We start from the raw sequence: 17,420 nt of genomic DNA on the forward strand, positions 1-17,420 counted from the left end.
CAGTCAGTGGTCCAACAGGAGGAGGAAGAGGATGCCAATACTGGAGCAAAGTCGGTGTGGCTTAGTATCCAAAAACTCCTTCTGCTGCTGCCGCCACTGGCTGGGGGTGTGTGTGTTTCCTTGGTCTTTCCTTTCCACCAGCCCCTGGGCTGTGTTGCCACCCCCCTCCGGCTCCTTGCAGCATCACGGGCATAATGTCAGGACATTGCATTGGGTGCCCACAATCTTTTTCAGAAGTTGGCGCTTCTAGGATGAGCCGTCTGATTCCTGGCTCAGTTGGTGTGAACTCTGCTGTTATAAGAAAAAAACCCTGCTCCTTTTCCCTTATGGCATAGCCAAGAGCCCATATGGAGTCCATAAGTGGGTTCCCTATTGGTAGGAGAAAATAACAGAGGCCAACCAGAGTATATTGAGAAGCAAAGCAGCTAGTAAGCCTGATCTTTGTTAACTGTTGCAACAGGGCCCCCACTCACCACACGCAGGAGGGAGGGGAGAACCCAGAACAATGGTGCACAAGCCCTTATATAGACTTTTGAAATTGCCCACACCGTAGCCCAAGACAACCTGCCAAAAACATCATACATACATCACAGAAGGAGGCGGTCTACAGCAGAGGAGGCGGTCTACAGCTGAAATCCTGCCTGCCAGGATACCTGATAATGGTCACTGATTTCATTACCTGGGCAATCTGGCCATTCTTTTGTGATGGTTAATACTTTAGTTCAGGCACAGGCAAACACAACCCTCCAGATGTTTGGGACTACAATTCCCATCATCCCTGACCACTGGTCCTGTTAGCTAGAGATGATGGAAGTTGTAGTCCCAAAACATCTGGAGGGCTGACTATGCCTGCTTTAGTTCCTGAATCCAAGTCACAGGCTCACTCTATTCATACACAAATGCAGCCTTAAGACAGGATTTGCAAGCAAAAAGACAACGGGAAGGCTTTCCCCATTTGCCTCCCTTACTGCAGAGGTATATTTGAGGTCATTGGGAGAGTCAGAATAGCTTCAGGATTGCTCTCCCATACTATTTCCGACACATGGTTCATATATTTAGATATATGTGCATTTATGAATATTTATTCTGTATTTGAGACCTTAGAATTTTTATAACACTGCTGAAGATGCTGAAGATGTGTGCCCGTGCTAAATCCCAAACCATTCATCTCAGCCATGTGACCTGGAGACCTGGCACACACCACTATTTTAAAGGCTTGTTTCCCTCCCCTGCCAGGCTTAGGCAGAGTGGAAATAGCAGAACGAGGTGTAGATCCATTTTAACTTTATACCAGCTTGGTTTATGTCAGCTTCTCATGCATAGAATTGCTCCTTAAGTCTGCATTTTTTTGTGATAACGAATGGCTCTTTCACCGACTGACTGATGGCTTTGTGGTTCAGAAGTTTTGTTCTAAAGCGCCTCTGCCAATGACTAATTTAAAAAATAAAATAAAATTGTGATCTCTTGTGGGCTGGCTGAAGCTCTCTGGGAAGAGAGAAACAATGTGCGTTTCTGAGGTATGCTGAGAAAGCAGCTGGAACGGGAAATGTGTGTGGAGGCCAGGGAAAGAACTGTGTGTGAAAGGATGTGCTATTTGCCATCTTTTGGATCAGCCAGAAAACCCACCAAACTGAACCTGGTGAAGCGAGGAACAGTGTGTGTTGAGTATAGCTGGATGCCAGATGTTGGAGACTGCAGGAGGGGAAAGCAGACTCTCCAAGTGTCCCTATTTTCCAGGGACAGCCTCGGATTTACAGAAGCAGTAAATTTGATCCCAGAATATGATTTGATCCCAGAATGATTTGATCCCAGAATATCCCACTTTTCCTTAGGATATCCTGATTTTCATCAGAGAAATGTTGAAGGATATAGTGTTATGTGACTCCTGAGCCAAGGACTATACTCAACTATACAACCTTTAAAAGGCATCTGAAGGCAGCCCTGTATAGGGAATTCTTAAATGTTTAATGTTTTATTATGTTTTCATATATGTTGGAAGCCTCCCAGAGTGACTGGGACAAGCCAGTCAGGTGGCTGGAGTATAAATAATAGAATTATTATGATGGAATTGGACACCCCTATTTTCATCAGATAAATGTTGGAAGGTATGGGAGAGTGGTCTCGTGTTTGTGGGTTTCCAACAGATTCATAGGATCATAGAATTGTAGAGTTGGAAGGGACCCTGGCTTCTGTGAGATGTAAGGGTAAAAGGTAGAGGATCCCTGGATGGTTAAGTCCAGGGTTGCGGTGCTCATCTCGCTTTCAGGCCGAGGGAGCCGGCGTTTGTCCACAGACAGATTTCCGGGTCATGTGGCCAGCATGACCAAGCCACTTCTGGAGCAACGGGACACCATGACTGAAACCAGAGCAGCGCACGGAAACGCCATTTACCTTCCCGCCAGAGCGGTACCTATTTATATACTTGCACTGGTGTGCTTTCCAACTGCTAGGTTGGCAGGAGCTGGGACAGAGCAACGGGGGCTCACCCTGTCACGAGGATTCAAACCGCCGACCTTCTGATCAGCGAGCCCAAGAGGCTCAGTGGTTTAGACCACAGCGCCACCTGCTCCCCTGCTGCTGTGAGAACAGGATGCTAGACTAGATGGGCCAGTGGTCTGATCCAGCAGAGCTCTTCTTATGATGGGTAGTGCTGAATGAGAAGGTTGGGGAAGCTCCATCCAGCTGGGTGCCTACACAGAAAAGCCTAGGATGATGCCGGCAGGTTCCAGGAACCCTCTTCATTGTGAGATTTTTTGGGAGTTTTGTTGGGCACCTGGGTGAGAGCTGAGATGAAGAGCCAAGAGGCTGAGAGGGGATGTACGCCTGCTTGCAGACTTCCCATAGAGGAATCTGGTGGACCACTGTGACAACAGGATGCTGGACTAGATGGGATCTTCTCTTGTTCTCATAATCATAATCCAGAAGGCCTGGTGGCTGGGGGGGGGGAAGCTGTTTGGTTTAAATGTTCAGAAACAGCATTCTAGAAATCTCCCACCAGCGTCGAAGACTTAGAACCAACACTACATTATTTGATAACATCTGTAAAGATTTATCCTGGGTACAGTGTGCTGTTTCTGCCGATCAAAACCCAGCAAATCCATTTTCCCAGTTGCTACAGAGCTAGGCAAAACATGATTGGAACAATCTATTACTAGCATAAAACCGAACATGGACTTAATAGCTTTCCAGGCTTGAGAAATTGCTCTCCTGCTCTTTGGTAATGGGCCAGGTTCTTTTGTTTTTGCTGGCCTCATTCATACGTGCAAGTTGATGCTCCCGAGAACCAACGACTTATGCATATGCCTGAGTCAGCCCATAATGACATAGGGATGTGCATTATTTTAATGTTGCTGCATTTTGCCTGTTAACAACTCCCAGCATCATTAATAAATGACACTTCCCAGGATTCCATGATCACTTAAAGTGGCATGATACTGCTTCAAATGTATAATGCAGATGGGGCCTTGCTTTCTTCTAAGCTAGCCCTGCTATAGCCTGCAAGGAGGCTGTCCGATGGGGGATTTGGTTGATATTTCAGCTCAGCCTGTGCTTGAACACATTTCCGATTTGCTGCGTAGTTGAACCAAAGCTTTGTTCGCAGGAGGAACGGCTGGATCTCTGGAATCAACAAGGAACAGCTTTCCTGTATCATATACCTTGCAGCATATTTCAAGAAAGGCTCTGGAAAGTGTTATGAATGAGATTTCAAGAAATAATGAAATGAAAGATTGCCTGAAAAGATATTAGAATAAAGTAAAATTAACAGCCCCTTTTTCTTGCTGGTTCAGATTTGTGATCCATGAAACTAATTCCATGAGCCCTAGAAGGGGACTGGGAAGAATTGCAGGGACGGCTGGTGTTCATTGCAACTGGACTTGTATGGAAGGCTGGGAGGCCAACAGTAGGTGGCAGCAGAGCTGATCGCAGGCAGAGCTAACTTAGTTCTAGTTTTGGCGCCATCTTCCTGCCTTCTTGAGTTCTGCAAGGGCAACACTGAGACCCTGGAGGAGGAAGCTGTCAGGTAGTGCTGCCTCCTGGAGGCTGTAAGGGAGAAGGCAAACAGGTGGGTTCTGGCTGAGTGAAGTTGGTGGGGCAGTGCCTCATTGGCCAATGGGCTGCTTCCTTATCATCTCTCACTGTTTCCATATTATCATATGGAACATATTATTCCATATGTTGGAGGGTATGTATTAGCCACCTGTACAACTTTCATAATTGCTCCTCCACCCGCTTTTGCCTCTGTCATTTCCCACCACTGACATTTCACTCCCCAAGAACATCACATGCAAAGACCTCCTAGAGCAGCAAAAAGGTTTCCCAGTCTTGTTGTCAGGAGACCTATGTGGAGCTGTAGTTAAAGGCAGTTTGGAAACAGCAACTGGTCCAAAGTGCACACACTGGAGTGTTGAGTGGAGCCACACAACTGGATCGAGCCATGTGGAGCTTTAGGCATCTTTATTCGTTGTGTATCTGTTTGCAAGTGTGATGCAAGTCCCAGTGCTATTGGCCTGAACAATCAAGGATGAGGATGTATTATGAATCACCATCTCCCCTATGAACCAGCCCTGGGCTCTACAGTCACGTTCAGAAGCCTGTCTCTGCATCCCATCACCAGTAGAGATATATTGTTTGGGTACCAGAGGCAGAGACTTTTTGGTGGTGGGACAAAATTGTGGAAGAATCCATCTAGCGTGCCCTCTCTCTCTCTCTCTCTGCTTGGCATTTGAACCCTCCTTGTTCAATGTTTAGTGGCCCGAAGCCTTCTGAAATTGCCTCTACTCTGCTGTTGTTACAGTTATAGGTGTTGAATTGTGTTCTTTTCGCATTTTGCTACAAAATCTTTGAATGAGCGATGCCTTTGACATTTGTAAGCTGTGCTGGGGTTTATGGAAAAGCCAGCTCAAGATCTAAACAGGTAATAAATTCTCATCAGATCCCACTGGGTAAACAAGCGCAACCGCAGCATAAGCTAACGGATGCTTGGCTCAAATGAATAAAGCCCGTCTTTTTACTGTCACAACCATTTCTCCCTTTCTGTATTGCGGTATCACACTCCCGGTGGCACTTAGCTGCAAAATCACAGATGCAGGTTTTTATCAGAATCATTATTGTGTGCTTTAGGTGCGTTATTATTTGCAACAGGCTTCGTTTACTATCACGACCCCTTTTCGAAAGCACAGGCATCTCTCTCTTCAGGGCAGAACGCAGATTGAAATCCTGGATGTGTGCTGCATGGACTGTTAAATTAATCGTGCATCGTCTTGCACATCTGCTCACTGCTGTACTTTTCCTTGCAGGTCCAGCGATAAATGATATTTTCAATCTGGCCACAATTTGGCCACTCCTTTTCTGAAGGTCCCACAGATATTGTGAAGGGGTGAGGGGATGATCTTCTCGAATTTACTCTCTGTCTGAGACACTCCCCTGCCCTGGCTAGTGCAGGGACTTTGCAGCAGCCCAGCAGAAGCAGTGGATGCTCTCCAGACCATTCATACTGGCTCATCTCTCATAGTCTAACTTATTATGTGGCGGGATAAGAAATGGCCCGCGTTTTGCAGAATTGGGCACATCTGCATAATGGCTTGGCTGTCACTTCAAAGGAACAGCCTCTTGGTCCCTTTAGCCCTGCAGGCTTTGGCTGCAAAACCACACTTACAGAGGAATTAAGCGCCGCCGATCTTAATGGGACTAATTCCCCAGCGCGTACATGGCGGATTTGGTTTCAGCCCCCCAAAAAGAGGGGTTTTAGAGCAAAGAGAGGATTTATGGTGCATGTTTCGTCGGAGCTAATCCAATGACTGAATTAGCTTGCTCATTAACCGTTGGACAGCTCATTAATTTCCCTTTGAACGTTTCCTTTCTCTCTAGGTTTATGATGAATGTGACCTGGGAAAGCAGGGATTTATCCTTCACCGAAGATGGCTACCAGGCGCACCCCAGACTGGTGGTCATTGTGCTAAATCAAACCCGGTCGTGGGAGAAGGTAAGGCCTTGGGGCTCACGAAAGAGAAGCAGAAACAATTCCATGGTTCCATTTCTTAAAATAGCTTTTGAATTTCATGCACGGAGCACAGAGCATGCACTATTTGCTTTGTGCCTTGCCGTTGCCTTCTGCATATTGGCGTCTTTCCCTGCCCTTGGTATTATCCAGTGCATAGGAATGTAAGACAAGCCCTGATGGATCAGGCCAATGGCCCACCTGACAGTGGAGGTAGAACATAGGCTTCATGGCTCGCATGTTCATAAAACTACAGAAAGAAGGTATTTCTTGGTGCAACCGGCTATGTGGCTAGGGAGGGGACCCTAGCTCAGTGGCAGAGCAGAAACCACCCACCTCCAGTTAAATGGACCATGTAGCAGGAAAAGATCCCTGGCTGACACCTCGGAGGTGCAAAGCTGAGCCTACCATTAGGCAGATGCTAAGAGGGAGGCACAGGAAGTGGGTGGCACTGTGGGTTAAACCACAGAGCCTAGGACTTGCCGATCAGAAGGTCAGCAGTTCAAATGCCCATGACGTGGTGGGCTCCCATTGCTCGGTCCCTGCTCCTGCCCACCTAGCAGTTCGAAAGCACGTCAAAGTGCAAGTAGATAAATAGGTACTGCTCCGGCGGGAAGGTAAACGGTATTTCCGTGTGCTGCTCTGGTTCGCCAGAAGTGGCTTAGTCATGCTAGCCACATGACCCGGAAGCTGTATGCCGGCTCCCTCGGCCAATAAAGCGAGATGAGCGCCGCAACCCCAGATTCGGTCACGACTGGACCTAATGGTCAGGGGTCCTTTACCTTTAAGAGGGAGGTACAGAGGAGACAGAAGACATCTGAAGGGAGCCCTGTGTTGGGAGGTTTTTAATGTTTGATGTTTTATTATGTTTCGATATATGCTGTAAGCTGCCCAGAGTGGTTGGGGAAACCCAGCCAGATGGGTGGGGTATAATAATAATAATAATAATAATAATAATAATAATAATAATAATAGGGTTTGCAGTGGAGAATTGTCCTTTTGGGTCAATGGAGCACCACAGTGATCAGCCAGCACTCACCTCATTGCCTTCTTACTTGCAACCAGTTTAATGGGTGGCACTGTCTGGCAGCTAGGGCTTGAGACAGCAGAAGAACAATTGCAAATGTTACCTTTGTAATGTCAGCTGTGTTCTGCACACATTTGCATGCTATCCAGACAAGCAAGAGGCATTCTCAGAGTTACAACATACACTCCATGCAAACCGCAGAATGTGACGACACCCTACATTTCTATGCATATAGGAAGACATGTAAGATGTAGCTGGCCCCTTCATCTTCCTCTCTCTCCAAAAAAGAGAAGAAAGGTAGCCCTGGGATTTGATTTGAGGATGGTTCCAAATGACACGGAAAGGCTTGGATTTTAACTCAATTTAGCTCTCAATTAATTCACTGTTGCAGCGCGGCAGTCCCATCTGTAAAAAGCTGGCATCCTTATTAATCTCATCTGTAACTAAACGTGGAGAGAGAGAGATGAAGCAGAGTGTTGCTGGCCACATTCAATCATTTCTATATACCATTTACTGTAGAATTCTTTGCCCGAGTCACATGCTCCCAAAAACCTTTTAACGTGCTGCTCAAGGGCCATTTTAACTTTGAGAGAATGGCGCGATTCTCCATATGGGCAGCAATTAAAGCCGGCGTGCATTAATTCATGGTAATCATGATTCTTGGTGCATAATAGCAGTTATGTTTAAGAATGCTGGAGAGAGAGAAAGGAAAGAAACGGATGATCGTCAAGGGCACACGGTTGCTTACGATACCCATTAGATGAGCGCCGGGAAATGTGCAGCAAGTTGAACAAAGACTGAGCCAAAATAACAAGGCGGAGCAAAGGACCTGGACTGATTTGTTGGGCCGGCCCTGACAATAGGCATCAGGGGGCTGTGGCCGATATCCCCTGCAGTCAGCTCGGCAGCTAGAAAAGGTGAAGAAAATAGCAAATGGATTGAGAGCTCGAGGAAGCAACTTCCTTGAAAGGCAAACCAAAATTGGGAGTAGCTCTCAGATGTTGTTGGACTACATATCCCATCATCCCTTGATCACTAGCCATGCTGACCGGGAGCTGGAGTTCAAGAACACCTGGAGAGCATTGTGTTGTCTACCCTGGGGCTAAACGTTTGGGTATGTCTTAGTTTGGGCATGGGGTGGTGGTAGACACAAGATAGGGGTTTATAAAAATTAGGCATGGTGGAGAAGTGGTCTGAGACCATTTCTTTGTTAGGTTAGATTTTCAGTGAGAGGATGGACAAAATAACATCTTCCCCTCAAGGCACTACAGTTCCCAGAGTTCCCTGGGAAAAGGGATTGATTGTTAAACTGTTCTGGGAGTTAAAGCTCCTTGAGGGGAATAGGGGGTCTCCTACCAACGCTCGGCACCCCTAACAAACTTCAGCTCCCAGAATTCTTTGGGGGAAGCCATGACTTGTTTAAAGTGGTATCATTGTGCTTTAAGTGTGTTGTGTGAATCGCTACCATCTATGGCAGTGTAGAACTGGTTACCTGCTTTGGCTATTGTCCTTAGATTGTCTTCCATGAACTGTGTTGGCGCTAACTGAGAGAATCAACAACTAGCCCAGGGTCACCCAGTGGGCTTCATGGCTCAGTAGGGGATTTGAACCCTTGTCTCCCAGGTCCTAGTCCAACACTCTAACCACTACACTACCACTGGCTCTGCACCCCCCACCTCAATATAGCAGAGTGCCTCGTTTAAGATCACTCATTTGGGTCCCTGAAGCCAATTGTCTGATCAGGTTTTCCCTCATACACCGCCACTGGCCTGCCTCATCCCCAGCCCATTGTGTTAACCTGATTAACAATATACTGTTGTCTTCCTCAAAACTGTTCTGCTTCTGGTAATTGTTCCTTCCATTTCAAAATAGCAGGGAAAATGGACACCCCCTCGCCAAAGCATCCATCATCTTTCTCAGCCAAGACTTTAAATGCTCTTTTGAGAATTAGCGCCCACGCTCCCAGAGTGGAAGGATCTATGAATATCTTTTATTGTGCAATAAAGGACAATATTCATTCCCAAGGACTGATTAGCAGCTTTGCATTGTGTGGCATCCTTGAGGAGTCTCATTCCTTTTTAGTTTTATATTCAGCCTCTCTCTGTTCCTTTAGATGACCGGCCAGCAAAAACCTGCTTTAAGAGGTTGCCTTTTCTCTCTTTTCTGCAATTAATTCTGGTGGTTCAGTGGGGATTTAGTGGGGCAGCCTGGGCAAAGAGGGGACAGGGAGCCTTTGACAGTCCTCTGTATCTCATCAGGAGTATACATGAGGCCTTCCATTACAGAGTATTTAGCCCAGTATTGTCTGCTTTGACCGCTGGAAATTCTCCAGGGTCTCAGGATATTTCTCATCCCCCTGCTACCGAATTCTTTTAAAACTGGGATTCTGGGAATAGGCTCTTTGGCCTTCTGCATTCAAAGCATCTGACCTACCACCCAGCTTCAGGTGCTCCTGAAGAAGATATGAGGCAGCTGCACAGTAGGGACAAGGGCCGTAGCTCAGGGGTAAAGGTAAAGGGACTCCTGACCATTAGGTCCAGTCGCGGACGACTCTGGGGTTGTGGTGCTCATCTCGCTTTATTGGCCAAGAGAGCCGGCGTACAGCTTCCAGGTCATGTGGCCAGCATGACTAAGCTGCTTCTGGCGAACCAGAGAAGTGCACGGAAATGCCATTTAACTTCCCGCCAGAGTGGTGCCTATTTATCTACTTGCACTTTGACGTGCTTTTGAACTGCTAGGTTGGCAGGAGCAGGGACTGACCAACAGGAGCTCACCCCGTCGTAGGGATTCGAACTGCCGACCTTCTGATCAGCAAGTCCTAGGCTCTGTGGTTTAACCCACAGTGCCACCTGCGTCCCAGCTCAGGAGTAGAACATCTGTTTTGCATGCAGAAGGTCCTAGGTTTGATCCCCAGCATCTCCAGGTAAGGCTGGCTAAATTCCAAGAATCGCATTGCCATTATATGTTATTTTACCCCATTTATTCCAGTGCAAAGGAAACACAATGCAAATGTGGGCAGTGAGAGGTACTTGATTACGTGTTGTTTGCAGACCGAAAGTAACAGTGGGTATGCATTGAACTTCAATGCAAGCTGCTTATAAAAAATAAATCTGCAGACCGTTGAGGAAACAGGGCAAGCTGCCCTCAAGAATGGGGGAAAACGATACAAGCTGAAATGGGCAGCTTTGCTCATGCTGAGATCAACCGCCTCTGAGCCGTGTTCACGTCTCCCCATTGCAGGTGGGGAAATGGGAGAACAAAACGCTTCTGCATAAGCATTCGGTGTGGCCCAGGTTTAATTCCTTCAACGACAGCGAGCCGGACAACAACCACCTGAGCATCGTCACGTTGGAAGAAGCCCCTTTTGTCATCGTGGAGGACATGGACCCTTTGACTGAGACCTGTGTGAAGAACACAGTGCCCTGCCGGAAGTTTGTCATCATTAAGTAAGTCCGTGATTTCCTGACCCCCATCCTCAAAGGGCTTTCTGCAGAGAAGTGTCCCCGCCCCTGTACAGGTGTTGAAAAGCCAAAGGGTGAAGGCTTTAAGTGTGAAGGCCAGTGGGTTAGATCTTAGCTTTCTGATCTCCAGTTCCACAGCCAAGCTGCTTCTGGCCTCAACTGGCCGCTGAATCCAAGCCCCATTCCCCCTCAAAATCTACCTGTTGTCAGAAGTGGCACCACGTATGTGGAATATGCTTCCCAGAAAGCTGTGGCTGACACTGAACACTGAGCATTTTAGGAGAGGCCACAACAGATGGGTCGCAGCAATGCTGTTGCTGCCATGTTGGATTCTGGCTTAGGCTGACCAGACGAAAGGAACGTTCCACGCGTGTCTGGACTAAGATGCATTCTTCTGATGGAGGTGCTTTTCATCCATTTCCATGAGTGTTGCAATGTGGCTGGAGAAAGCCATGAGACAATTTAGAACAAGGTGCGTGTTTCTGGCCAACCACATGCCCCACCTTCCTATATCTGTGCCTCTGTTGAGAGAACTCTGTATGGAGCAAGGGCACTGTATACCTGAAGGAGCGTCTCCACCCCTATCGTTCAGCCCGTACACTGAGGTCCAGCTCCGAGGGCCTTCTGGCAGTTCCCTCACTGCGAGAAGTTACCAGGCAGAGGGCCTTCTCGGTAGTGGCACCCGCCCTGTGGAACGCCCTCCCATCAGATGTGAAGGAAATAAGCAGCGATCTTATCTTTAAAAGACATCTGAAGGCAGCCCTGTTTAGGGAAGTTTTTAATATTTAATGCTGTATTGTTTTTAATACTCGATTGGGAGCCACCCAGAGTGGCTGGGGAAACTAAGCCAGATGGGCGGGGTATAAAAAAATACATTATTATTATTATTATTATTATTATTATTATTATTATTAGTTCACTTCCTAGTTTATTCCTGGGGCTTTCTAGATTTCTCCCATATTGCAAAAAGCACTGCTTTTCAACAGCTTCTCAGCCTTCCAGTGTAACGGCCACTGCTTTTCATTTCGTAGTAACAGTAAGGTGTGCTACTCTATGAATTGCCATTTTGGGATTCATAATGTACATTATTAAGTTTAAATCATATGGGTTCCATGTGGTGAGCTGTGGTCTTGGTAGGTCTTGGATCTGGGCCACTGTTTTAGGAAACTCGGGAAGCTATGTGTTTATAATACCCATATAATAATATAATATTGATACATATAGGGTGGTGTTCAGTTAGGTTTTGCTCAGAATAATTAATGGACATGACTAGTTATTAGGTCATTTGATTATCATGATGGAAAATGTAAGAAGAGCAGTGCTGGATCAAAATGCAGGTGTTTCTAGCTCAACATCCTCTTCTACACCCAGGTGATGACTTCCTGAATGCCCAAAGCAGCACATGCAGCCAGCAGGCATTTCCTGTTATTTCCCTGTGCAATTGATATTGAGATACACTGCCCCTGAATATGGAGGTTTTGCATAGACATCCTGACTAGAAATACTCATGCACAGACCTGCCCTCCTAACCCAAGTATTTGCCTACCCCTTTTAAAAGCCAAGAGGTCCCTTTGGGTTTCTTAGTTAGCTTTTGTTTGCTTGCCTCATCAGCAACATCACCAAGGAAGGAAAGAACGTGAAGAAATGTTGCAAGGGCTTCTGCATCGACATCCTGAAGAAGCTCTCCAAAGCCATCAAGTTCACCTACGACCTCTACCTGGTGACCAATGGCAAGCACGGGAAGAAGATCAACAACGAGTGGAACGGAATGATTGGGGAAGTAAGTTATGTTAGGTAAAAGAGCTCTTAAGTCAAAAGTTGGCCACGCACAAACGTTCTGATTTCGCCTGAGACGGGACAGACCTCCCTTGGTGGACTGACCTTGTCTGTCTTTTCTCTTTCTCTCTTTCTTCTCTTTGGGCATCAGGTGGTCAAAAAGCAAGCCGTGATGGCCGTGGGATCCCTCACCATCAACGGCGAGCGTTCGGAGGTGGTTGATTTTTCTGTGCCCTTTGTAGAAACGGGAATAAGCGTCATGGTGTCACGGAGTAACGGCACGGTGTCTCCATCTGCTTTTTTAGGTAAGCCCCCTCCCGTTCTCCTGTTTCTACAGACTGATTCAGCTTTATCTCCCTCCTTCCCATATACTTTGACAGCTTTCATTCCCCCCCCCCAAAAAAAAAACCTGCACAGTACGCCTAGCAGTTCCAGGACACATTTCTGTCACTCTTTTAAAAACTGCACATTTAAAAGTTTGGAGAACAGGCTCGTCTGCTTAATATAGTGCTGAAGACGGGGGCCTACTTTCAGCGAGGGAGCTAGAAACTTCTTCTGCCACGTTTGACGTGCTCTCAGTGCAGTTCTTTTGATGCTAGGTGGTCACAAGCGCCAGTGAAATATACTTGGAGTCGAGAGTGGATTTCATGCTCTTTATACAGCTCATAGTGGTGAGGAGGAATGGAAGTTCCCCCAGAATATCTGCTTTATATACATTATTTACACAATGGGCCCCATGTGATTGGCTAATTCTGGGATTCACCTGTAGGCCAATCAGGTTGCGGATTCACTTCCACCTGGAGCTGGATTGGGTGGCTCCTGTGGACCAATCAGACTGCTGCATTCTGGACCCTATTGTTCTAGGACCAATCAGACAGCTGCATTCTGGACCCTATTGTTCTAGGGCCAATCAGACTGCTGTATTCTGGACCCTATTGTTCTAGGACCAATTAGACTGCTGCATTCTGAATCCTATTGTTCTAGGATCAATCAGACTGCTGCCTTTTGGATCCTATTCAACTCAGTACATAACAGCCAGCCTGCTCTGTGAAATCCCCCAGGGGCAGGGTGAGGATTGAGAGATTAAATGGTGAGGACGGCAGATCTGCAGTCCTGAAAGGAATACGGATGTGTCTTCAGACGCTGCAGCAGAAGCACTGGACTTGCCTTGCTATTAGAGCGTTTATTTCTTTTGTTCATTTCTTTATTATTTATCATGTTTACATCCCACCTTCTTTTCTCCAAGGAGTTCAAGGTGGTGCAAGCCGCTCTCCCCCTTTTGCTGCAGGTTCTTCTTACTTTATTGCCTTATGCCTCCCTCTCTGTTTTGTACTTGCCTTGGTTTCCATGAAGCCGGATTTTTGTTTGCTTTTACTTTAGCCTATTTGGTGTTATTGCATTATGGTTTGCTAGGGTTGCTGCCCCTTTTAAGTTTCAGTAATACGAAGCATTAAAATAAAATCATAAAAGGTACACACATCTTGGAAACCAAGCCCTATGAGGAATGGTTGAAGGAGCTGGGTATGTTTAGCCTGGAAAAGAGGAGACTGAAAGGGGATATGATAGCCATCTTCAAATATCTGAAGGGATGCCATATGGAAGATGGAGCCCAGATCTCCTGTCCCTCCCCTTCTGTTGTTTTAACTTTGAAAACGTTTTAAAAAATTAAAATTTATTTATTTTTTTTAAACCAACTTTGCTTTCAGGCTGGCTCTCCTTCTGAAAACTGGCATGCATTAGCACCTACAGATATACATTAGCTCAGTGGTCCCCAAAGTGGGTGGCACCACCCACAGGGGGAGGTGGGATTAGCTAGCAGGATGCTAAGAGGCAAGGGGGTGTTGGAAACATAAATGATTATTAGCCTTTGCAAAGCTGATATCCCTGGATCAAGTTAATCAGTTCTGTTGAATCAATTAAACTAAATAGTTTTAAATGGCTTTTGAATAAATGTGCAATTGATTGCTATTTTATTGTGTTATTATCTTCCTTAGTGGCTTGTGCAAACCACTATTCTGATTATTATTATTTTTCTTTTTTTTTAGGATAGGGGACGCGGGGGATGAATTTATGGAACTAAGGGGGCCCCCAGAGTTTGGGATCTGCATTAGCTCATACAGTTTCCTGCAAATTTGTGCTTCCGATGGCACTGGGTGCTTGCAAACTGTGCTCTCCTCCCAAGAATTGCTAAACCTTTGCCTCCCACCCCCAGCTGAAATAGTACCTTGATCTGGACGTGCCCTAATTACGGAGGCAAAATCCCAGGAGAGAAATGGCACGTGAAGCGAGATTGTCGTCTCCCCCTGCCCCCCCTCTCTAATCAATTTAACCTAACCCGACATCTTTCCATGTGCTAGCTATGCATCCAACTGCAGCACAGATCTTGGTGACCCTGAGCAAAGTTGCAAGGTGGGGGGCTTTTGTTTCTATTATACCTCTTCTCCGCCCCTTGGGCTTTGTTCCCAGGCCAGATCCCTGCATGGGACTCTCCTCCTGACACTCACAGCTCGAGATGCATTGCTGAGTGGGGGGGGGGGTCTCTCTGTCTCTCTCTCCAGCCTGCATTGCGACTCTGGGGAGACGTAGCCGCCTTGTCAGATTACCTGCTGCTATTTTGGTTCTTAAAACACACACAAAATCTCCGGCGAGCAAGCAACCGCGTCAACGCTTCCTTCCCCTCTCCCCGCAGAAGGCTGTTTGTTGCAACTCACGCTCTCCTCTTTCCGCAGAGCCCTTCAGCGCTTCGGTCTGGGTGATGATGTTTGTGATGTTGCTGATTGTGTCGGCCATCGCTGTCTTTGTGTTTGAGTACTTCAGCCCTGTGGGCTACAACCGGAACCTGGCACAAGGGAAAGGTACGACTCCGTGTTCAGGGAACGACTCGCCAGAAGTTTCCTTCTGTCTCCTCCCTTGTCTCTTCCCCCCTTTGCACCTCCTTAACCCTGTTTTGGCTTCCTGGGAAGCAATTAGACAGCACACAATGGAAGTGGTCGGAGAGTCTCATTTAATATGTGGCCTACAATGGACTAGGGATGCGGGTGGTGCTGTGGGTTAAACCACAGAGCCTAGGACTTGCCGATCAAAAGTTGGCGGTTTGAATCCCCACGACGGCGTGAGCTCCTGTTGCTTGCTCCCTGCTCCTGCCCACCTAGTAGCTCGAAAGCACATCAAAGTGCAAGTAGATAAATAGGTACTGCTCTGGCGGGAAGGTAAACGGCATTTCTGTGTGCTGCTCTGGTTTGCCAGACGCAGCTTAGTCATGCTGGCCACATGACACGGAAGCTGTACGCTGGCTCCCTCGGCCAGTAAAGCGAGATGAGCGCCGCAACCCCAGAGTCAGCCACAACTGGACCTAATGGTCAGGTGTCCCTTTACCCTTTACCTTTACAATGGACTAGTTATTCGGGGGCGGCACTCACAGTCCTTGGCTGAGATGGGCACATTCTTTTGCACAGATAGGGGGCCCTGAGATCAGCCCCTGAAAGTCCGTCTCAAAGAAAGGACTTCTTCAGGCAGGGCACAGTTAAACTATGGGACTCATTCCTGCAGGAGGCAGCCATGACTGCCAACCTAGATGGCTTTCAAAGAGAATTGGACAAATTCACGGAGGAGAGGGCTGTTGAGAGTGTTGGGCTTTCGGAGGAAGAGAGGAGAACTAGCCCCGCTGTACATCGGGGAGGGCTGTGTGGAGAGAGTCTCTTCCTTTAAATTCCTAGGAGTTTATCTCAGTGAAGACCTTACTTGGAAAATAAATACAACCCAGGTGGTACAGAAAGCCCAACAGAGACTCCATCTCCTCAGAGTATTGCGGAAGAATGATGTCAATCAACATTTGATGATCTCCTCCTACAATAGAAAGTGTCCTTTCATACTGCATCACGGTGTGGTATGCTGGTTTGACATCGTCTGATAGGAAGTGCCTACAGAGGGTGGTGAATACAGCACAAGATATTATGGGCTGTCTTGTGAATCCGCTGGATGAAATAGCAGAAGAACGTTGCCTCAGGAGAGTGAGGAAAATTCTCAGGGATGATTCACACCCTGGCCAGCACTTTCTTGATCTCCTGCCCTCAGGCAGAAGATATAGAAGCATAATTAGTCACACCAATAGGGTAAAGAACAGCTTCTCTCCCGTGGGCTGTTAGGCTGCTGAATGAAAAGCTAACAACAGGGCAACTGACTTTCGGGTTTGGTGGGTGTGCGTCAGTAAACGAGGGGAATTAAGACTAAGAGAGCTGAGTGGGCGGTGCTCGTGTAATCTTACTGTATACAAGATGGAATAAGATGGGCCATTGGCCTGATCCAGCAACCTGTTATCGTATTCTTAGCCCACTGCCCCCACAAAGCCTTGGGGTGGTGTTCCAAATTTGTTGGCTCTAGGAATGGGCAGATATATGAGTTTCTTTGCATTCTTTGTTTTTCCAACCTGAAGCCCAGTTCTCTGCATTTCCAGACCAGTTTGTGGTTCTTATATTCCATAGTTCCCTGGGATGAAACAGGTCCAACCTGGGAACTGTAGTTCTGGGAGGTGAATGTAGAAGCCTTGCAGCAACTCCCAGCACCCTTAAAAAGCTACAGCACCAATAATTCTTTGGGGAAAGCCATTGCTGTTTACAATGACACCATAGAGCTGCAAATGTATGCCATACCCTCCAACGTTTCCCTGATGAAAATAGGGACATCCCATTCCATAATGATAATTTTACTATTTGTACCCCACACATCTTACTGGGTTTGCCCCAGCCACTCTGAGCAGCTTCCAACATATATACAATCATAGGAAAACATTGAACATTAAAAACAATTTCCCTGTACAGGATTGCCTTCTGGTGGCTCGGAGGTCAGATACCCTCCAACATTTCTCTGATGAAAATAGGGTGGCGTTGTGGGTTAAACCACAGAGCCTAGGACTTGCCGATCAGAAGGTCGGCAGTTGGAATCCCCGCAAAGGGGTGAGCTCCCATTCCTCGGTCCCTGCTCCTGCCAACCTAGCAGTTCGAAAGCACCTCAAAGTGCCAGTAGATAAATAGGTCCCACTCCGGTGGGAAGGTAAATGGAGTTTCCGTGCAGTGCTCTGGTTCGCCAGAAGCGGCTTAGTCATGCTGGCCACATGACCAGGAAGCTGTACGCTGGCTTCCTCGCCCGATAAAGCGAGATG

At 47.1% G+C, this 17,420-nt stretch overlaps 2 protein-coding genes across 3 annotated transcripts in view; both read left to right on the forward strand.

Annotated features, from left to right (window-relative positions):
- Nucleotides 1–17,420, forward strand: part of LOC310749103 (myosin-11) — a 1,537,435-nt gene that overhangs the window by 838,565 nt on the left and 681,450 nt on the right. The gene's annotated exons all lie outside the window — the stretch shown is intronic.
- GRIN2A (glutamate ionotropic receptor NMDA type subunit 2A) overlaps nt 1–17,420 on the forward strand; it is a 220,980-nt gene that overhangs the window by 154,351 nt on the left and 49,209 nt on the right. For both annotated transcript variants that reach the window (XM_083585572.1, XM_083585571.1), the window contains exons 5-9: nt 5,869–5,983; nt 10,266–10,471; nt 12,098–12,266; nt 12,414–12,567; nt 14,992–15,117. In XM_083585572.1, the coding sequence (XP_083441698.1) occupies nt 5,869–5,983; nt 10,266–10,471; nt 12,098–12,266; nt 12,414–12,567; nt 14,992–15,117 (770 nt within the window). The remainder of the gene's footprint in view (nt 1–5,868; nt 5,984–10,265; nt 10,472–12,097; nt 12,267–12,413; nt 12,568–14,991; nt 15,118–17,420) is intronic.

The sequence above is a fragment of the Podarcis filfolensis genome (genome assembly GCF_964270895.1).
Source record: "Podarcis filfolensis genome assembly, chromosome: 14".
NCBI classification, from domain to species: Eukaryota; Metazoa; Chordata; class Lepidosauria; order Squamata; family Lacertidae; genus Podarcis; species Podarcis filfolensis.